General features: G+C 51.8%; 2 protein-coding genes across 5 annotated transcripts; both read right to left on the reverse strand.

Moving 5' to 3' along the window:
* Positions 1-231: 231 nt before the first annotated feature.
* On the reverse strand, positions 232-5,855 carry SPOUT1 (SPOUT domain containing methyltransferase 1). The gene is made up of 12 exons (XM_030000781.2): positions 5,757-5,855; positions 5,639-5,681; positions 5,308-5,430; positions 4,821-4,980; positions 4,058-4,147; positions 3,658-3,707; positions 3,287-3,417; positions 2,781-2,853; positions 2,318-2,416; positions 1,519-1,621; positions 802-949; positions 232-608 (listed from the first exon to the last, which is right to left on the reverse strand). Exons 1-12 carry the CDS (start codon positions 5,796-5,798, stop codon positions 516-518), a joined length of 1,155 nt encoding a protein of 384 aa, XP_029856641.1. The 5' UTR covers positions 5,799-5,855; the 3' UTR covers positions 232-515.
* Positions 5,856-6,549: 694 nt separating this feature from the next.
* Positions 6,550-17,825, reverse strand: KYAT1 (kynurenine aminotransferase 1). 4 transcript variants are annotated; one of them, XM_030000777.1, is made up of 14 exons: positions 17,694-17,825; positions 15,692-15,813; positions 13,248-13,306; positions 12,119-12,269; positions 11,657-11,806; positions 11,192-11,278; positions 10,940-11,068; positions 10,478-10,598; positions 9,726-9,802; positions 9,378-9,467; positions 8,811-8,997; positions 8,498-8,574; positions 8,112-8,198; positions 6,550-7,684 (listed from the first exon to the last, which is right to left on the reverse strand). In XM_030000777.1, exons 2-14 carry the CDS (start codon positions 15,773-15,775, stop codon positions 7,616-7,618), a joined length of 1,368 nt encoding a protein of 455 aa, XP_029856637.1. In that variant the 5' UTR covers positions 15,776-15,813; positions 17,694-17,825; the 3' UTR covers positions 6,550-7,615. The 4 variants fall into 4 exon arrangements, with proteins under 4 accessions (XP_029856637.1, XP_029856638.1, XP_040975780.1 ...); XM_030000778.2 differs by lacking the exon at positions 17,694-17,825 and adding an exon at positions 17,430-17,680; XM_041119846.1 differs by lacking the exon at positions 17,694-17,825 and adding an exon at positions 17,282-17,396.
* Between the last annotated feature and the right edge of the window lie 3,150 nt (positions 17,826-20,975).

Raw genomic sequence — 20,975 nt, forward strand, 5'->3', positions numbered from 1 at the left:
TGAAGCTCCAGCCCTTCCTGCTGTTGAGAAGGATGAAGCCTTAGAGTTGAAGGGGGAGGGCTGGGGGAAGTCAGACTGAGACAGGAACAGCTTCTTGGCATAAGGATTAAGTTTTGACTTCCTGTAAGTCTGAAGGCTACATGGCTCCAGAGGCACTGAGCACGCAGGATCTCTGGCCACTGAGTGCCCATCCTCTACACCAAGTCACTCACACATGGACTTCAAGGCAGCTGAGGTTCCATACTGCTTTATTCCCCACCCCAGACGTCTGAATTGCTGAGACCCAGTCTGCTGCCAGGCTTGTCCCAGCTGCTGAGAGGCAGCGACCAGCCCGTGGCTGGACCATGCAGGCAGGAGGGCACGGACTGGCTGCGTGCAGCCAGACACTTGGTCAAACAGCGCTACCAGCTTTAGTCACACTGTGTCTTGGCCCCATCAGGCTCCTGGGGTGATTTGCCCAGCACCCCGTGTTTGAACAGCCGCTTCCCCGAGGCAGTCCTCAGCTGATGGCAAGGTCAGTGGTTTTCCTTCCTGCAGCTGTTGCTGGGTGTCTTCACAGCCTCATTGATGTGGGGTCTCAGCGCAGACAGAGAGATCAGCAGTGCTTCCTGGAACAGACCCACACGGCAGTCAGAACCGCTGCTTTCTGAGGAGCACCAGACAAGCCAGCCACTCTTTGCTGAGGCGTCACCGTGGGGAACGATGCATGGGCTGTATGTGTCACTGCCAGAGGCAGAAACACAGCACTACTCCGTGCACACAGGCATCGTGCCCCACCACACCACTGGCCACCAGCCCTACCTCTGTCCGGATGGTTCTGCTGCCTTGGCTGGGACAAGTGTTTAGGTAGAAGTCAAATAAGACACTTGGGTCAGTGACGTCCAGGTTGGGGTCCACGTCAAGCCCAGCTTCCAAGCCCTCAAGACCTCCAAAGACAACAAGGGCATGCCTAGGGGAGAGCACGGAGATAGGGTGAGGGGAGACTGGCTCTTATCCCGGTACCAAGGCAGATGCTACAAGCTTTACATAGGAGAGCTGCTCATGTGCCTTCAGCCTTCAAGTGGATTAAGAACTGCCTTCACGTGAACAGTTCTCTTAACCTGATCTGCAAGAAGCAGACTCATTCCTTTTGTTCAGGTATCCAGATCTACGTTCAAGCTTCTCTGTACCACTGAAGCAGGGAGCTGTGTCGCTTGCTGACAATGCCCAATGCAGCTGCCTCCCTGACAAAGCTCCACAGCACTTGGCCAATGCGACAGTCCCTGCTACCAACTCCAGAGAAACAGGAAAGGAATTGGCATTGTCCTGGGGTACTTCCCCCAGCTTCTGTCATGCAGAGGAATGCGCATTGGTGCAAAAGGGAGCAGCAGCACACAGGAAGGAGCCTGCACGCAAGTCTTGCACTTGTATCTAGGAGTGTTCCTGCCCGGGAGAACACCAAGGCCACAGAGCAGCTATGCTGCCTGCAGCAGGCCTCCCTGGGGGCTCTGAGTGGGGCCAAGCAGACAGGACACAAACCTGAAGGAGGGAAGAGTGGCCTGGTCCACAGAGCTGCCCCGCTCTGAGGTGCCAATAGAGAGATCGTAGCCTTCCTTGAACGGGCACTCTGAAAAGACAGCACCTGGGAAACAAACACAACGTGTGGTTATTTATGTGGTGCCCTTGCCTGTTCTGCGTGCCTTCTAGACAGGTACAAACTCTCTACAGGTAGCAGCAGAAGGAATAGCTTTACAGTGCCACCAGTGCATCAGGAGACAGAAGAATGATTCCTCTTTCCTACATAATTCCCTTGCTGCAGGAGTCTCTGGCACCCTTCTCAACTGCAGCACTTTTTCCTCAAAGCTCAAGCAGGTGCCAGAAGCCATTCCTTGACTAATGGCTTACAATTTTCCTAGGAGGTCCAATCAATCAGAAGACAGGAAAAGTATTTTGCAGGGCTCTTGAGCTCAATGTCACTGCTGTCTTTGATGTGAATGAGTGGAGGTAGTTATCACAGAAATGGAGATACACTGGCTGGAGATGGACAGCACCAACTCTTATCTCCTGCTACAACATGGAGATTTGGAGCAATGGTGAGTAGAAGTACAGGACAGAGTACTGGTGGGTGACTGGGGCGATTCATGCCCCTAGCTTTAGCCCTTAAATTTGACTGCCACATGGCTGCTACCCGCACATGTAAGCTGCCTTTGAGACAAAAGAGATTTCTATGAAAGAGATATTAATGTATGGTGCAGATGTGTAGCCAATTGGCCTGAAATTGGCATGGAAGACCAGGCAGAGACATGGCAGAGAGCAGAGAACCCCTGCAAATACTTACTCAGGCAGGAGGCAAGGCGGACACTGTAACCCCAGTACAAGCCCGAGACTGTCCGAGGGTGGTGTGAGGACACCACGGTGCCTTTCCGCACTTTAGCTTCTGAAAGGGAAGCAAAGACATTAACAGCCCCTGTGATCTCCTAGTGAGAGCTGGATTTGAGCAGCCACATACGGCAGTTTCTCTGGGGCAGGACACTGACTTGGTGTACAACCAAGAACCGACCTTTTGAGCGCATTCTGGAAAACGTGCAGTTTGGGCTGTTTATTGTTGGTCAAAGAGCTGATAGTTCTTTCCAGTTAGCTAGGGAGGTATGGTAAGGGTGTTACGAAAATTGTGTGTGGAGTGAAGGAAATGCGCAGAGCTGTTGGGTACCTTCAAACATTAGTAATCTGAAGGCTGTCATATGGAAGGACCAGCTGCTGCAGGACTGAAGTTTACAGATGCTAATGGAGCAGTGGATTACCTGGCTTCTGGGGTTCCTCCAGGCGCACAGTGACTCGCAGACCAGGGTTCAGCTGTCTGTCGATCTGCACCTCCTGCAGTGACAGTCACCGTCAGTGTCAGACATTCTGGAAGTACTGGGGAAGGTGGGGAAGGAAGGGAACCCTCTGAAGAAGTGGGGGTCTGTTCTGGCCTGGAGCTGGAATGAGGAGCTCTGCGATCAGGGCCTGTGTGGTACATGCAGTGCAGACTAGGCTCAGGGTGGCTGGGTCAGCAGTCTGAAACTTATTTTGCTGCTCAAACGTTCAGCTTCAGCAGTGAAGCAATGACGTGCTGGAATGGGCAGGCCTGCCAGGACTCGGGAAGCTACAAACTTTGACGAGCCAGAAGGGACAAGATAGCAACAGAATTAAACCCCACGCCAGCCCACTATGGCCTTCAGAAACCCAGCAGTACCCACCCTGTCCGCTTCAAATCTGCCAGAGAGACAGGGGAAATTGTTTTGGGATCTGTGAGTAACAGACATACCTTCCTCATCCCACAGTTAACAAAAGAGCCTCTGCCTGGCTTAGTTGGCCGGTCCAATACTACACCTTCTCGGTACTCTGAATCCTCATCCACCCGCATGTGGTGGGGGCTGTCCAGGGGGTTGAGAAGCCCTAGAACAGCACAGGCAAAAGCAACCGCTAAGGAGAGGACACAAACTGTGGGAACACAGGTGTAAGTACAACTGCTCCACTGCCCCCTCCCTTTCTGACCCACCATACTAAAGCATAGCACCTTGTCTGCACTCTGAAGTGGGGAAAAGTTATTCAATTCTGTCCATCCCATGCAAAACAAGAGCCAGAGCTCAGGAAGGGGGAGCCAACAGTTTTGGACAGAGACAACTGAATCATTACCTGCAAACTGCAGATCCTCATGTTTTGGAAAAAAGGATTTCCGCAAGTACCTGTTATTAGAGAAGGTTCAAATGTGAAAACAGTTGTTTCTAAGGAATCCAAGCCTCAGTTCTAGCCCTGTTCTGACTCAAAGGAGCTGAGTACAGAGAAAAGCATGCTTAGCTCCCTCAATTCCCTGATCTACCTCTAATGCATCACGCAGGTTGTATCCTGCATTCACTGCTCTTCTTTTAGTTAAACTTCTGAACCAGACATGTGAAACAACTAGATCCTGTGTTCCTGCATAATTATGCAATATAAGCAGAATTTGGCTCCTGCTCCCATAGCCTCTAGCGTGAGATACCCATAGAAGTCAGTTCTGATGCAAACGTGATGCGCAGTCCGACCATGGTGGACTTACTGAGGGCACTCCAGGTACTGCAGGATCCGAGCCAGCTGCACGCAAGCCTTGCCTCTCCTCCCAATTCCTTCAAAGTCCCCCTCCACGCTCCTGAAAGAGAAAGAGAGCAGCCTGTGAACTCAGCATGACACTGCACAGCCCCAAACTGCCCGGTCTCCAGAAGACTAAGCCTTGCGCCTTAATCTGAGAACAGCAGCACACCCCCTCCACTCCCAAGAAGTAAATGGGCCGCCTTGTAGAAGGGCTATTCCAGAAGTAGAGACTGTTAACAAGTCATATTTAGAACTCTCTGTAAGCCAAATACCTTTTTAAGTTTTTTGGTTTTTTTAATCTTTGTGTATTTGTGTATTGACACAACCTGGCAGTTGGATGCTACTGAGCTAGATGCTACAGGATTGCATGGCTTGGCCAGTTAACTCAGATGCAGGTCCAGGCAAAAAGCTGAAGGAATAGGAATTTTTCTTGCATAATGATATAGGCACACCCCATCCCTCCATAGCAAGATTTAAGAGCACAGGAGAACTTATATCTCCTGCTGCTTTGTCATCCCCGTGCTGGGACAAATGATCCTAGTTGCCAGGGCAGTTAAGTCAACATCTGTGTCCAGTGGTATAGGGGTCCCTGTAATCCTGGCATCTGAGAGAGGTTCAAACATTTGCTTGAGGTACACACAGTTCTTTGCTGGTTTTAGCTTAATAAAAGATTGAAGAAACAGAACGCAGAGAGGAAACGCTTTCTGCAGAACAAAATGGCTCCTCCTTACTTTACATCTTCTCCATCCTCGTCAAACACTATGATCTCATCCACACAGAAGATGGCACAGGCCCGAGCAATCTGTCCAGCAAGGTATGTCCGCAGCTCCAGTGACTGGGCGTTGTTCAAGATAGAGCCTGGCAGGGCTACGCTCAGCGTGTAGTGACGCCCTGGGGAACAGAGTGCGATCAGAAGTGAGCCACAGCATGACAGCTGCATGTACAGCATTTTATTTACTACTTCAACTGCAGTTGTGATGGGTGAAAAAAGCAACCTCTGTTTCTTAGATTTTAATCACAAGTTTTCTCTTAAGAAAGGTCTCTCATGCAGCGCTCACTGCCTCGTGTTCATGCCTGTTTATGTGTGGATTGATCTATACCAGATCCATGAAGCTCAGCATCACCTTTCCTATCGACACATCAAACAGACTGACTTTTACAACCAAGTTCTCCCAGGTCTTTCACCCAGGCCTCCCCATCGGGTCACAGTGGCATCACCTTTGTCTTCCTTCTGCTCTTCCTTCTGCTTCTCGGCTTGTTTTTCTGCCAGCTCCCGCATCCGCTGTTTTTCCAGTTTCTTCAGTAGCTTCATTTCCTTCCATTTTTTCTTCTCCGCTTTCCCTGCAACGGAGAACAACGCCTCGCTTTAAACAACGAGCCGGGGGACGGCGGGCGGGCCGCAGGCCTGGACCCCGCGGTGAGGGCCGTGCCGGGGTACGGGAGCGCTGAGGGACGGCTCCATCCCGGCCCGAGGGCCCCGCCGGGGACCCCCGCGGCTGCGCCCCGCTTTGCCCTCCCGCCCCCAGCCCCCGTGGGGGCCCGCCCTTACTCTCCTGCTTCCAGCGCCGCCAGTCCACCTTCCTCTCCTCAGCCTGTGGGAGACAGCGACCGTTACCGCCGGGATCCCCTCAGGGGCCGCCCGCGGCAACTCCCCCCCCGCACCCCACCTGCGCCCCTTTGGTCCGCTTGGCCGCGCTGCTGTCCGCCATCTTCTGCCCACGCTCCCCACGGCCACGCCCCTCCGCGGTGGTGATTGGCCGGAGGCCGGCGTCACGTGGGCCAATGGCCAAGCAGGGGGCGGGGTAGTGTTTAAGTCGCTGCGCGGGCAGTTAAGCTAAGCAGGGGTTGTCTCGTTCTGCGGGCGAATGGGTGACCGAAGAGACACTGGCGGGGCGGAGGTGTAGCCCGGAGGCGGGGGATGTGTGTGTAAAATCTGGATACCCGCGTCTGGGTGTCTTTGCACAAGCACTGTGTGCGTGTTGGAGGATGGGGGGGGATGTACCCTGCCCCTTGCGGGGTGTGTCATGGCCTAGAGCAAGGGCCCACGCATGTGGGGATGTTGCAATTAATCTCTATATTAATAATCTAGTCTCACGGTTGTTTATCTGTGTTGGTGATTGCAGCTCTCCCAGCGTTTGGCACGTATATGGGTGCAAAAGGGCCTTCAGCAGCACCCTCACCCACCCAGGCTGCGCAGGCAGGTGCGACCAGACGCGTCGCCCATGGGCGAAAGCAGGAGGTGGGTGTTTGCCTCCCGCCGTCCCTCCCTCCCTCCCTGCCTCCCGTGGGTCCCTCCCTGCCTCCCGTGGGTCGGTGCAGCGCTGGCTCCAAGGGGATCAGTACCGCCAGCCGCAGCCCAACGCCAAAAACCTGCGGAGCTGCTACCCACCGGTCTGGGTGGGACGAGCAACCGCCACGGTGGGACGCAACACAGATATTGCACGGGTGACGGCAGCCCCGTAATCATTACACAGACGTTTACTCTTCAATAATTGCAGTAATTCTACTTCAATAATTCAACCGCCACAAATACTTATTGCACGGTCTGTTACACGTAACTCCTGCGTGACCGATGATGCTGATGCTGGTTTACATTCTTATCCAGGTTGAAATCGCGAATGATGCAAGAATTACTTTTCAAAACGCTGCTCACGTTACCCCACCAGCCCAGCGGGTGGGAGGCTGCAGGGGCCACCAGCAGCAGGAGCAGCGTGAGGCCGCTCTGCCCTTCTTCCCCAGCCACTGTGTGCACTTGTCAAAGGCCTGAAGGTTTTGCTTTGCAGCCTGGATGATGCTGCCAAGCCCTGACAAAGTGCCAGGGACAGTTTGGGGGGTGCACAGGGAAGGTTTGGCAGTATTTGGGCTATTTATGAAAGCCTGTTTTCTGGGGGAAACCAGTTACCGATTCTGTGGTCACCTTCCCCAGAGATGCACAGAAAAAAATAATGGGAAAATTGTTAATTATGGGAAACAGCATTTCACTGGGTTTATAATTTTCAGGATCATAAGAATTAACCTAATGATGGGTGGTGATACTGCACAGTCCCGTGGGAACGTGGGTGCTGGTGGAAATGCTGTCCTGTGCCCTGGGGTACATCAGTGGGGATGTGGAGCAAGACAAGCCACAGTAATCCCCCAGCATGGCCTTAAAGGTAGGTCCTGAAACACCTTTTCGGAATTTGGTGGTGGAAAAGGCCCCAGGGGCCATCCTTACCTTGTGTCTTTCTGGATGCATCCCAGAACTGATTATCAAAGTCTTTAAATATAAGAGGAAGAAATGTCGAATACCGGCAGCACACACAAAGACTCACTTCTTCCAAGGAACAGTGCAATCATTTCACAGTGACAGAAAGTGTCCCCCAGACCCTGGGCATGGCAAACCTCTTACCCATTTGTCTGACAGAAAATGTGGTTGAAAGCACAAAAATAAGGACGGATCAAAGTTTGTAGCCAAGCAAAGGAAAAGGAGGAAGAGCGGTCGTGGCAGGTGAGGACCAACGAGAGCCTGGTTTTCTCTCCAGTGCACTCAGGGACTAGTTTTCTCCCGTTTCCATTTTTGCAATATGTCGTTTGCTGCCTTCAGGGTCGCTTCCTCCTAAACAAATACCGCAGGTTTGGTCAGTGGCTTCCAGCCAAGTCCCATTTGTCCTCACTGCAGTCATCATTTATATAAAAATCCTGTTCTTATTCTGGAACATCGCAGATGCCCCGTGTTCAGTATGAGACAGGCACAGCCATCTCTGGGGCAGGCATAGCCACTGGGCATTTAAAAGCGCACCCAGAAGACTCCCTGCCTTGACCAAGAAAGGTGGGATGCTGACGGGGCAAGGTTTAGGACGGTACTGGCACACCTGCTGCCCCCAGCTCGGCTCTCATGTCTGCAGGAGGGGGTTGGACCAGCTGTGATGCCGTGCTCAGGCTCTAATGCCCAAGGCGCTCTGCACTTCTTCTTGGCATCTCATTAAACTAGCCCTGATTATTACTCCCAACCTCGCCTGCCTTCGTGCTGCCACATATCTCACCTTTGCGAAGCAGAACCGGATGAAATGGTTGTAGTTGTTCTTGTGGGCCCCACAGTAGAAAGCGGAGAGCGGGATGGCGGCAAGTCCCTGGGAGGGTAAAACATGTGGAGCTGAGGTTACTCTTTCTGGGCTGGTATGAAGCCATCCACTTATTGCTCGCAAGTCTCACGGATGGGCTTGTAGATGCCCTTGGTGCCCTGCCTGCTCACTCTGAGCTCAGGCTGCCAGGGTTGAGGCCAGCTGCTGACAGACACCCCAGGCACCCCCCTGGATGAGCTGCCGGACCCGGCAGCGGTGTTGTGCTGTTGGCTCATGGGAGTGCAGCCAGCAGGGAGGGCACAAACCCACCCGGGGCAAACGCAGCAGAAAGGGCCAGATTCATTTACCTTGTTCTTGACCATCCACTTTGCAAATCTGTAGTCATAGGGCTCGTCAGAGTCGGGGACTTCAGGGACATCGGATTCTGCAGAAGTACAACAGCGCAGAGGTGGGGGCTGCTGCCGGGTGCCTCAGCCAAGCTCCAAAACGATGACCTCTGGGAGCTTGGATGGGGAATACACTACTGTCCCTCCCTGCTTTGGTGATGGTTTATGCAGATTCCTGTCCCTGCTAGCGGTACCGCTGTGAGCTGGCCCCGCCATACTCAGCCCTGAGCCTCCCCATACTTTGCCTGAGCAAAACCACAGCTGCATGACTTACTGAACTCAGAGATGTCTGCCACCAAGAAGTAGGTGCCCTCAGGGATGATGGGTTTCATCCCCACAGCATCCAGGCTCTGGACCAGCCAGTCTCTTTTCTGCTGCAGCTCCTTGGGTAGTTGGACGAAGTAGCTGTCTGGTTTCCCGTAAAGCTCGATCTCCCTCTGGAAACCCTGAGCCACGGCCTCCTGCAAGGAGAGAGGTAACCCGGTGGGCAGATGGTCAAGGCTTGCTTGAGAACTGGAGTCTTTGCTCCCATGTCATTCACAGGTGACTAGGGAGCAGGTGGTGATTTCTCACTGCACCAAGCTGACCTCTTTGCCTGCAGCCCCTCCAAATGGCCTTTTAGATTTGTCAATGCAAAATAAGGACTATACCTCAGGCAGGCTGGATTCTTCCCTTCCTCTCAGGCATGGGGTGACTGCAGGGAGAGGGGAAGGAGCCTCTCCAGGGCACCATGCATCACCCTGTCTGTGCCTTTCAGGTCAGCCATGGGCAGAAGGACCCTCTCTCGCTCCTGCTTCAGGGGTTTGGGAATCGCAGGGCCAGTTGCAGAGAGCTGCCTTACCTGGGCAATTGTGGCACAGTGGTACGCTGAGTTTTGGTGCACGGTACGGAGGTGCTGCAGCAGCCGGTTGGGTCCCACGGTCCAGCCCACCTGCGGCCAGGAGAGGAGGAGGAAAGTGGTAAGTCTCTGGGTACCTACTTGGGCTCCCCTTTATTTGCCTGCACTGGCTTCATTGTATTTTCCAGACAGGGCTATCATAAAGCAGCTTTGGTACTTTCAGACCCTGAGGCTCAAAGCTGAGTGTGCGGCAGCCGTGTCCCCAGTGCCATGCTATGGCAATCGGACCCACACCTTGAAGCAAAGGGACAGGGATGGGGACACAATGAGGTGCTGCATGGGGGAATTCACCTTCCATCCAGTGGCACTGAAGGTCTTCCCAGCACTCCCAATCATCACCGTGCGGTCCCACATCCCTCGCAAGCTGGCTGGCAATGAAACAAGAGAAACACCAATGGCAGAGCTCAGCATGCTCACTTCTGGGCTGCATTAATGACATGGTGGGAGCTCTTTGCCCACCATAATCCATGGTGGCCTCTTGTGTTCACAGCACATCTTTCACCTGTATGAGCCTCAAAGCACACCCCAAGCAGGGAGCCAGGTTTCTCAAGAGCATCTCTTTGTAATTAAGTGTTTTCATACGCATGTACCCAGCCCCAGGGGTTCCCAGGGATGCCAAGCACCGTCAGCCTGCAACAAGGTGATTGCATATTACTGCAACAGGAAGAACAGGCCTCTGAAATCATGTTGAAATGGATGTCCCAAAACTAGAGACACTCAGAAAACTGTGGTTTTACAAAGTATGGGAAAAAAATCAGTTTCACTGGAGCCAAAGGGCACTTTGCTGTATATGTCAGGCTGTGAAGCTAGCTGTCTATTTCCTCTGACTGGGTCTGGAAGTCAGGGGTCCAGTTTAAGTCCTGGTTTGGAGGCTGAGACTGAAGTGCAGCAAAATACCTCTAATGGGGATACATGCCTAGTAGAGCCATGCATGTAAGCAGCCCACATAATTTCCAGGGGACCCCAGCTAAATCACCAGTTCCTTCCCTGAAGATGCTGTACCCAGAGAAGACACCCAAGCTCAGCCAAGCCATTCTCCGTACCAATGCGGATGTGCTCCTTCCCATCATAGACCAGCCACTCGTACACTTCATCGCTGATGCACAGGATGTCATGCTTCTCACACAGGTCTGCAATGAGCTCCAGCTCCCCTTGGCTGAATACCTGCAGCAGGCAGGGAGTGGAGCAGAGATGCAGCAGGAGCATTTCTGAGCCCCTGCCTGTCCCTGCCTCTCTGCAAAGGCTGCACCCCCTGCCCGCGCCATCTCCCAAGCCAGGGTGGGCAGGAGCTGACTGCAATGGTCTAACAGGGCAAAGCCACTGCTGGCATAAAAGACCAGGCTTAAAACACCAGACGAGTGAGCGCAGCATGCGGTGCTGCCACAACACTCATTTCCCTTGTGCGTAAGGAAGGTCGAGTCACTGCTACACTGCAAATGTGGCGGGGTGAGCTGTAGCCCCCCAGCAGCTTTCAGGGCCAGCCGCAGCAAGGCCAGAAGTGTTACCTTGCCCAGAGGATTGTTGGGTGAGTTCAGGACGATGGCTTTTGTCCGTTCACTGAATTTAGAAGCCAGTTCAGCTGGGTCCAGCTGCCAGTCTGCACTAGACATCAATTTTCCATCTTTTGGAGCTTTCTAGAGAGAACAGAGGGGAATCTCAGCTTGCTTTGCTACCTTTGCACTTTGGTTACCACTCACCTCTTTGCTCACTTTGCTGCGACTCTTCCCTTCTCAACAGCTTTGCTTTGACCCACTCACCGGTCTCAGCGGGACAAACACAGGCGTCCCACCAGCCATTTTCACCATGGGCTCATAGCAGTCAAAGAAGGGCTCAATGATTATCACCTGGAAGAAAGACATGTCAGCACCCTCCTGGCCCTGCTCAGACCTTCCCTGACAGGTGCAGAGAGCAATGGGAGGGACAGGAAATTTTAATCCCTGAATTATTGGAATGGAGAATCTGCATTGCCTGTGGGCAGTGTCAGGGAAGAACACCACCACTCAGGGCAAAAGGGTTATTTTGCTTTATGCAGAAATGAGACAGTGCCCTGCAGCAGATAACTTTTTCCTTTGGAAGCTCAGATACTGGAGAATGGGGATAAAACTAGTTCTGCTTTGGAAAAGGACAATGAAAACCAGCCTGCAGCTGCTGGCAGACCCACAGCCAGGAAGGGCACTCCTGGAGGAAGGCTGCCTGTGCAACAAGCTCAAATCTTGGGTTACCTCATCACCTTCATCAACGAAAGCCTGGAAGCAGCAGAAAAGGGCCTGGTATGCCCCCACAGTCACCATCACATTGGTCATAGGATCCAGGTCTCGTCCAAGCAGCTTCCCAAAAAACTGGGCTAGGATCTTCACCAGAGGCGGGTGGCCCTGTGGGGTGAGAGGAGAGGTGGGAATTGGGTTGCAGAAGCCTCCTAAAACATGGATGAGCCCCTGGAAGGGGCCTGGGCAGCCAAGTGCCCTGCGACTGAGTGTGCAAGGCATCTTCCAGCCCAGCTGCTTCAAATGCCCTGGTAAAGCAGGGTGTTACAGCCCTAGGCACAGGGGGCCTGGGCTAAGGCTGGATGCATGTTTTGCCTCCTGTGGTTTGCCCTGTTTATTGCTGCCTGATGAGCCCTGAAGCGCCCAAGGCTACCAGGGAATGCGGGAGGTATTGCTGAGGAGGGGGGTCTGTCCACGCACAAAGGCACGGGTGTACTGGTGCAGCATGTGGTTCTCCCCGCTGAGGGCTCTCACGAATGCCTCCTTCAGAAAGTCCGGTGGGGGGAAGTCGGGGAAGCCCTGGCCCAGGTTCACCGTAGCGTAGGTGGCAGCCAGTTTTACAAACTCCACCCTGGAGAGAAGAAAGGGAGAGAAAGACAAGCGTTTACAGAGGGTCCGGGCAGCATGCTGGCACTGGCTCTGCTTGCCAGCATCCCTTTGGAAGCGAGTGAGGTTGGTGTCCTTCCTGCGGAGCCATCCCACTGCTCACAGGTGGACAGGACCAAGCACAGGTCATTTTAGACCTGTTCCAATTAAAACAAGGGTGAGGCACGATTGCACTGGGGGGTGGTTTTAATTTGTTCTTAAAGGAAACAGCCTTTGTGTTGTCTGGCTGTCCAGTCACAGCTGAAGCCACACACCGCTGCTGATCAGACCAGACCGAGCAGGAGAGGTCTCAGAGGTTTTCAAATTCATACCAGTTCTGCAAAATTTAGCAACTAGACACTGTGAAGGCCTCTGCAGATGGAAGGGCAGGCTGAACTCAGTGCTTGTCTCAAACAAGAGCCAGCTCATGAGCAGTTTGTAGCTTGAAACCAGGCACAGCAGGGCTTTGGGTAAAGCCCATTTAAATCTCTTCCTCAAGCACGCAGTTTTCCCAATGTCTGTGCCTGGCAGGCTGGGAATGGCATTTGTAGCATCCCTTCACCAGCCTCTCTGCTTGCAGTGCCCTAGGTTGGGCGTGAAGCAGACACCGGGCTGAAGCCAGTGTGCTGCGACAATTTTGCTCAGATTTGGGTGCTGCTGGGATCATTTGTGTGGATGGGCCTGATGGACTACAATGCACTACAAGGTGCTCCCTCCTGCCTTCCTGCAGGATGGTGCGGAACACCTGATACGGCATAAAGTGTGAGCAGCAGATACAGACCTGGGCCAGGATAAAGTCTCCCCGGGGCAAACCTGCCCCGATGTGCTTCCTAAACAAATGCAAAGTAGCCGAGGGAGACTGTGCTGCTCTATGCTCTGTGTGGCTGCAGTGGTTTCTATGTGGTGTTAGGCTGCCTAAAACCACATCTACCACCAAGGTAAACCAGATATTCTCTTAACTTACCAGATATTCTTATCTATACCCTCCAGCCTCCGAGCTTGCAACGGCCTTGACATTTTTGCCTGCAAAGAGAGAGACAGAAAGTGAGTCTGAAGCTTTTACTAATGGCAATGTGGCCATGTGTGAAGGGGATGTGGCCTCCACAGGTATGTTTTTCCCAATAGAAAGTGTGCCCTTTAGTATTGCTTCATGGGTTGTTGCTGACCGACCTTACAGCAGTAATGCTGACGCAGTGGCTTCTGGAAGAGGTTTCACAGACTTTTAATGAAAGATCAAACAGACAAGAGCTGGCAGAGGAAGATGTTTCATTTACAAGTTTCAACAAGAATTGAGAAAACAGATGAACAAAAGAAGCATGTCTACACTCACTGGGGAGGTGGCAATGCCTTAATCTTCATTTTCAGTTGGAATAAATCTTGGGGTCAAATGAGCTCAGCCAAGCTGTAACGGCCAGGCCAATGACCCCAGACCTCAGGCTTTTGCCTTCCATAGCCTCTCTCGTCCTCCATCAGAAGGACCTCTTTGTTTTCTACAGGCCACAAAATATCCCCTTTTCCTAGAAGAACAAACTTTTTTATTCCACGCTGCTCTATGGAGTAGCAGAAGTATTTACTCCTTTGTCCTACTGGAGCCCTTGGTGAAGGGAGTTGCTCTAGATCCTAAACAATATGCTGGTTTTTGCACCTGAAGTTCATGCGAAACCAGGCAGCAACTGGGTGCAGGCAAGAGGGGAGCACAGCACACATGTCAGTCTGATGTACGGAGACACCAAGGTACCGTTCACCTGACTGGTATCTAATTTCCCTGTGCATCATGGCTAGTGGGGGTGGGAAGAAGGACAGTAGGAAACTGAGAGCAAAATCCTCCTTCCAGCTGGGTAAGCTCAGTGGGAGAAAATTAGTTGTGCTTGATGGGGAATTTATCACGAGGACGATGAAAAGCAGCAGAAGCAGAATTTAATCACTAAACAGCACAGGGAAAAGGTAACCAGACAGCAAAGGGACTGGAAGCTGGAGACAAACAATGTTCAATGCAGCAAGAAAAGCCAGCATGGAGATGCGAGGAGGGCATCTGAAGCAATGAGCCAAGAAAACGATCATCACCACGGCAAGTAAAATACATGTGAACAGGGATGAGGAGAGCATGTAAAAGCAGCTGAGATGTGAGATGCAGAGCTGGGATTTGAGGGGAGAGGGTCTGTGCTCTGCTCTGCCAGGATGGTGGGGGGATACCAGGTCAGCACCCCGCTCCAGGCTCAATTGCAGTGGTAACTCCCCACTTACCTTCTCAGCTCTGCTGTTCCCAGAGGGCTGCACCAGAATTTGAAAAGTGCCCCAACGACATTTTGTGTTGAGGTCTTTAGATTTTTATACAGCTTCAGCCCTCACTAGGAATCTTTCAAATACCTTGGTGAGGAGCCCTGTGTTTCAGAGGGCACCAGGTGGGCTCTGCACTCCCCTGTGGTGCTAGGCAGGCAGACAAGGGTGAGCAGAAGTCGCTGCCTCCCCAGGTCTAGGGGAGGCCCACTCCTCTCCCCCAGCCCCCTGCTTTGCAATTTCTGCACAAGCTCATGGGTATTATGGTCAGCAAGACCTGGTGCCTGAGCTGATTTTGGTGGGAGTAGAAGGATTTGTGGCTTGGGAAGCAAAAGATAGCTGAAGGTGAAATATTAACAACTCCAGTGCTGTTCTTTTGCAGTGGGGCTGCTGCTGGCCACAGTTCAGAGAATTTAACAGCATTGGCAAGTGTGATGGGGGTCAGTGGGAAGAGGGTGCTTTAAGCCTAGAAATTCCCAGTTCTGAGAAAAGGCCTTGTCTCCTCCAGCCCTTTCAGGAATGGACATGACAAATACTTTCTTCCTTTGACATCCCCCCCATCCCATCCCCAGCCTGCATGATGCTGCCATGGGCAGCTGCCCATCAGGCTGGAGAGCAACATGGGCTCAGGGCCACGCAGCCCTCAAATCTTTTTCAGCCTGTTCTGCTCCCCAGACTGAACAATGTGTTTCTCCAGTTGCAATTTTGCTGGCAGCTAGACAGGATAGTTGAGTGCAAGTGTAGAATACTTAGCAGCCATGACCTTCCACCACTGACTCCCTGCCGCACATGACTTCCTTGCTCTGCATGTTTGTATTGCCAGGAGGGATGGTGATATTTCCCAAGTACTTTGCAACCCAAGAGGCTTTAGTAGAAGAGACCATCAGACGAGGCAACCCCAGAAACAATGAACTTTCTTCTGTATGAAGGATATTCTCTTGCTTATGAGGTGTTCTCTTTAAACAGGCTACCTGGAAATAAGCGGGTACAGAGGAGATTGCACCAGTGTGGCTTCTCCTGACGTGCCCTATCTGCCATTGATGCCAAGGCTAGCTCTTGGGTAGTGAGCTCCCCAGCCTGAGCCAGGGACCAGGCTGACAGCCAAAAAGAGTCATGCTGGGCATTCAATACCTCGCTGGTGTATGAGCTATATCCAGCGCTGCTCTTCCTCTCCAGCAAGAAGTGACGCAGAGACGGTCCTGCTCTCCTGAGCATGCCACAGCTTCTGCTGTCTCACTCCTATGGGCATGGACCTGCATTTCCCCCGGACACAAAGCAGAGGGGTGAGACAACCGCTCCACGGCTCCAGGAGTAAAGCAAACACTCCGTGTACCTGCGGACGAGGCAGGTCCAGACCCAAAGCTGTGGTTATTCTGCCACAGAAAGGAAAACGGGGAACGAGCTGCTTTGTATGTTGTCGCTGCAACATCAAACAGTGCTAGGACTGTACTTTGTGCCCATGACACACACAAAGTCAGGACCACAAGTGCAACCGTCTTCTACCTCCTCTCTCCCCAGTTCCAGGCTCCCCCTACTTTCCTCTGCACTGGGGAAATTCGGTATTCAACATCAGCTTCCCATCCAGTTTCATTGATCCCAGGTATCTCTTGTCTCTGCCCTTCCTCCCCTGCAGCACCTCCACCTTCCTCACTGATTGGACTGTGCCTTGGCAGGGCTGTTCAGACACCCTGCTTCTTGGGGCTGGAAAGTGAAACAAGGGGCCTTAGGGATGCACGCTGGGCAAACCTACTCCACACAAACCCATGCCTTCCTCTTCCTTCATGTTCTTAAGGTTACAAAAAAAAAAAAATCAAAGCAGGAGTGCTGCTATTTTTGAGAATGTCTGACCTCTCAGCTGCTGCAACTCCAGGCTGTTTAGTCACAAGTTTTTTTCTGATTAACAATATGTCAGCTTCCATCTCCAAAGTGATTTTGGTGTTTACCTCTCCTTCAAGGCCACAAAGAAATTAATTTCTGTGCCTGATGTAGCCTGTTCCTTCACCTCAGGTCCCCTCAACTATTCTACAGCATTGCTTAAACATGTGGTATTTAAGCTAAAATAAGTTAATGGTTTTTTAGGTACTTGAGATAAAAGCTTGCGGTGAGTCTGGAGGATGCATGCACCTTTATTTTGGCCAGCCATGGATTAATTTACCTAGTTGCCAAAAAATAAATTAAAATAGGTCCCCACTGTTCGCATTTTGTGTTATTTCTAACGCAAGTGCAAAGCGGCTGCCACCTGAGACCAGCGGGATTTTACATCTCTTTGCCCAGGTGGGAAAAAACAGCACAATTTATGGAAAAAAGGGAAGCCACAGCATAATATTGCTCAGGACTGTGAAATATCTACCTTGCCCCTGCGCACGGGACAGCTGCATGTCGGGGATGGGCGCTGAGATGTGGGGGGACACTGCTTTGGGATGCAAAGCAAGTGAGTATTGGAACGCAGGGACTAACTCTGCAGGTGACAAAACGAAAGTGTGGCAGTACAAAAGGCTTCACGGGATTACAGAAAACTACAGAGCTGGTGTAAGAGCTGTACAGAAGGCTCCTGCAAAGAGCTAGAGGCAGCACTGGGGTCTGGGTGCTCCTGCCAGTGGGAGCAGCCGACTGGGGCTAGGGCAGAGGGCTCTGCCTCACCTCCCGAGCCCTGGACGTTTTGGAGCAGGGTCAGCCACCAGCATGTCAACAAGCCTGAGAAAGGCTCAGGGAGCCTCTCACCTGGTTGGGCGTTTCAGACTGCCCCGTACGTACGCTCCCTGCAAGGGAGCCGAGGCACCTCTCGCCTCGGTGGGGTGCACGGGACAGAGCACACTAAGGATTTCGGAGGGTGACAGCTGAAAGGTCATCGCGGGGACCGGTCACTCACCACCTCCTGCCCTCCAGCCTGCAGGCACCAGCCGTCTCTTCAGTCCTGGTGCTTCCCAAGCACCTCTGCGGTGCTGGCCAGCCTGGCCACTCACAGGTGCACTCAAAAGGCTTTGGGGACAAGGGTCCCCCTGAACCCGTCACACCATGTGGTGCAACGCCACAGCGGGAGCATGGGCGAATGCAGCAGCAACAGCCAACGAGTGCACACACACAGGCACAAGGCAGCTCCCAGAAGGGATGGTGGGGGGTAAAACTGACTTACATCAAGCTGGGCCACGCTGCCTTACGCTGCAAAAGTCTGGCACAACCACCCAAGCTGCCTTTGCAGACATGCTGCGCTCTCCCTGTCTCTGAAATGCTTCATCTGCAGCTGGGACTTCCTGGGAGGAGTCAGAGAGGCTGCAGGAAAGCAAGAGTCGAGCTACAACACTTCGATGACGAAAATCGTACCGGGGAAAAGTTGGTCTCGGGTTGCTCTCTAAATCACCAAGGTGAGGGAGGAGAGGGCTTTTGGGAGCAGGTCCCTTCCTCCTGGAGGCTTGGAGCCAGAGCTGCCAGAGGATTTTGGCTGCCTGGGAAAATATCCCAGTATATAGTTCAGATGGAGGCTCATACCGGCATAATTATAGTGGGATAATTTTTGTGGTGTGACTATAATTACTTTGGCATGGCAATGGCAGGGAATTTCCCTTTGAGTGAAGCCTTCACTCAATTTGAAAAATGAATTTTTAAGTCAATCAGACACTCTCCAAAATTTCACCCTGCAGGCTTAATGTTATTAGAGAAGAGAATGGATCACAGGTACAGAAGGTGGAGGCACCAGTGTTAGGGTGATCAGAGGATAACGACCAACTGTCCACAATACAACCTAAAGCAGGATCCTGCAGCATCACCCAACCTCTGGGCAGGCAGACACACAGCAGCCCCAGAGGTGGATTTTAGTGCATGGATGCAGGAGCTGAACTCTCAGTTGTTTGAGAGGTGACAATTGCTGCAGTGAGGTGTACAGAGCAAATTATCCTCTCTTGGCTTTCCTCTTCCTTTTGTGACAAGGCTTTACATGCACCAATGAATCAGGTCATGTAGGTCTCCTGAGTGAGTAATTACTGTCTCCCTTTCACAGAAGGAAAAAGTGAGCCACAGGGAAAGGAAGCGGCTGACATCCACTGTGCCAAAGGTTCCCAAATCCTAACCCAACGTCCGGCCGCTGGGCTCACAGCATCCCTGCCATGACTAAGCAGGAGGGAATGTCTGTGCAGGCAGATGCAAACTCTTTGTTTTCTAAACTTCTGTTTAACTCAAACACTGAAACAAACAGATGGAAAGAAAACTTGTGTTTGCTTCTGTAAGAATGTACACGGCACATCCTGAGCCATCTAAGAGTTCAATGCCATTTTATCCTCTCCCTCCTGCTGCCCTTGCTATGCTTCTTTGCCCCCTCCTCTGCCAGCCTTGCACCTTCCCTGGTTGTTGTTTGCCCCTGAGCTGAGCTCACTTGACTTGCTAAATTAGCAAAAAGCCAACGTGGCAGAAAAGTGGACAGTTTTCTGTAAGACCCTTGAGTTGAACTGGCTCAGGGGAGGGTGGGTCTGAGTGCTAAAGGCACTGCAAGGAAACAGAGATCTGGGTAGGGACCAGAGCAGAGAGGAGTGGGGAGAAGGTATGGGCAGGAGCATGAGCCCCCACCTTCTTTGGCAGGATTTGGCCTTTATATTGGTTCAGCAGTAACATATAACTTCATCTTAATGTCCTCTTGAAATTCAGCAGAAATTGCTGGATAATATGCACGCAGCCAGCAAGGAAAAGGACACATCTGACCTTGGAGTTTGTACTATAAAACTCAAGGAAAATTAGGACCCTGTCTTTCTTCAGGTAATTTTAATTTAACAAGTGCATCTAGATGTGAACAATTCTTCTTAATGATTTTTTTTTTTTTTTTTTTTTTTTTTTTTTTAAATCTAGCTATTGCACTGGACTGGTGAGTGCCTAAAACACTGTCCCCTGGCAGGTGGAATCATAGCTCCTCTGGTACAGGTCCTGTGCCTATGGCTACAGGAGGATGCTAAGACCTCTAATGTTCCTAGAAAGCCACAGATATGCTTATTTTACTATAACAGTGATCACTGGTGTATACAAGTTAAAATTGGCTGCACTTAACCACTCAGAACTGCCTCTTGTACACTTATGAAATTATAATGAATGCCTTTGAACCATCCTTCATGAATTTTTAAAAAAATGATGCTGCCCAGTGTCCTCCAATGAGTCAGCCAAATGAAAATAACCATTAGTGAATCAGCCTGCTTTTTTCAAGTACCACAAAATTACTGTTGGATATATCTTTGTAACACACCAGTGTTACTATTCCTGCTGTGAGGAAACACATACTGTATTTTTCAGTGGCTTTAGTTGGGTGAGCTGTTGTTAGAGAAATGGAACGGGGTTTTCAAAATATTCCACTTCAGAAATATCACATAGGTTGGTCCTTAAGGAAAAAAGTAGTAAAATCTGCAATTTAAATTATTTTCATTCTCTTATTGTTAACTAGCCTTAATGTTGGTACTAGTTGTGTCCACTTGTTTTTATTTGAGGCGTCCAGCGAGATGTTCACCACATTTCCTCCACCGGTCTGGACCATGTGCCCCTGGTCCCTAAACACAGATGATGCCTGCGGCCTTGGTTATTGCTCAGCGATTTGAAGGAGAGGAACCGGGTGTGCATGAGAGTTTGGCGCTGGTGTGGGTGTGTGAGAGGAGGACGGGGTGGTCAGGCCTGGGCTGTCTACCATCCCTCCTCCCAGCACAGGGCACAGCCACAAATGAAGCTGATTTTAACCGTTTAGGAGCTAAGGAAAGGGTTTAATGTCACCTGAGAGGAGGTAGGGCCCCGACAAGGAAAGACGCAACCTCCTTTTTGTTTGTGAGCCTGGACGTGATGCACACCAGGTCCATACAGATGAGCGGCTGCTCCTCTCAGGGCTCTGCATGGCTTGAACCATGCTGGGGCAGCTAAAACTGAAACAACGTGATGTCAGGGCACGGCAGCTATAATTTTTCACCCTTCCGTGTTTTCATGGCAGTGACACCAGCCTGAATCAGGGCCTGAAGCTGTCCTTGCAGGCCTGGCTTGCCTCCCTTCTTCCTGAGGGACAGAGGCTGCCATCCCTCTGCACCACAGGCTGTGGGACAGCATTGCTACGTGGCATCGAATTAAATTAAATCGTGACAGAAGGCTTGATCATGATTGGGTCATAAACCTTAATAAAGAGGTATTTTTATTTTTTTTTTTTACAAAAAGAATCAATTCTGGACTCCAAAGTCACTCGCAGCAGGTGAAGGCACTCAGCTCCCCACCTTGCCCTCCGCCTGCTCAGCGCTGAGGCTGGAATTGGGGCGGCCCCTTTAAGACTCTCACCATTTTGCGCGCTGCCCTGCACCAAGATGGCGCTCCCGCCCTCACTTTCCCTGCCCCGCCTCTCCCTCTCCTCCTTACCCCCCCCCCCGCCACCATAAATGCCGCCCATCCACCCCGGTCGGTCGTGCCCCGC

This window comes from Aquila chrysaetos, chromosome 24 (genome assembly GCF_900496995.4).
Source record: "Aquila chrysaetos chrysaetos chromosome 24, bAquChr1.4, whole genome shotgun sequence".
Taxonomy (NCBI): Eukaryota; Metazoa; Chordata; class Aves; order Accipitriformes; family Accipitridae; genus Aquila; species Aquila chrysaetos.

Excerpts from the sequence above, each read along its gene's own strand:
- SPOUT1 (XM_030000781.2), bottom strand. The coding sequence starts at position 5,798 with ATGGCGGACAGCAGCGCGGCCAAGCGGACCAAAGGGGCGCAG. Across the intron at positions 2,854-3,286 it reads TTAACTGTGGGATGAGGAAG|GAGGTGCAGATCGACAGACA; the intron begins GTATGTCTGTTA and ends CTGTCACTGCAG. Across the intron at positions 950-1,518 it reads GCCACTCTTCCCTCCTTCAG|GCATGCCCTTGTTGTCTTTG; the intron begins GTTTGTGTCCTG and ends GCTCTCCCCTAG.
- KYAT1 (XM_030000777.1), bottom strand. The coding sequence starts at position 15,775 with ATGCTCAGGAGAGCAGGACCGTCTCTGCGTCACTTCTTGCTGGAGAGG. Across the intron at positions 11,069-11,191 it reads TGTTTGTCCCGCTGAGACCG|AAAGCTCCAAAAGATGGAAA; the intron begins GTGAGTGGGTCA and ends TGTTCTCTCTAG. Across the intron at positions 9,803-10,477 it reads GAAGGAGCACATCCGCATTG|CCAGCTTGCGAGGGATGTGG; the intron begins GTACGGAGAATG and ends TTTCATTGCCAG.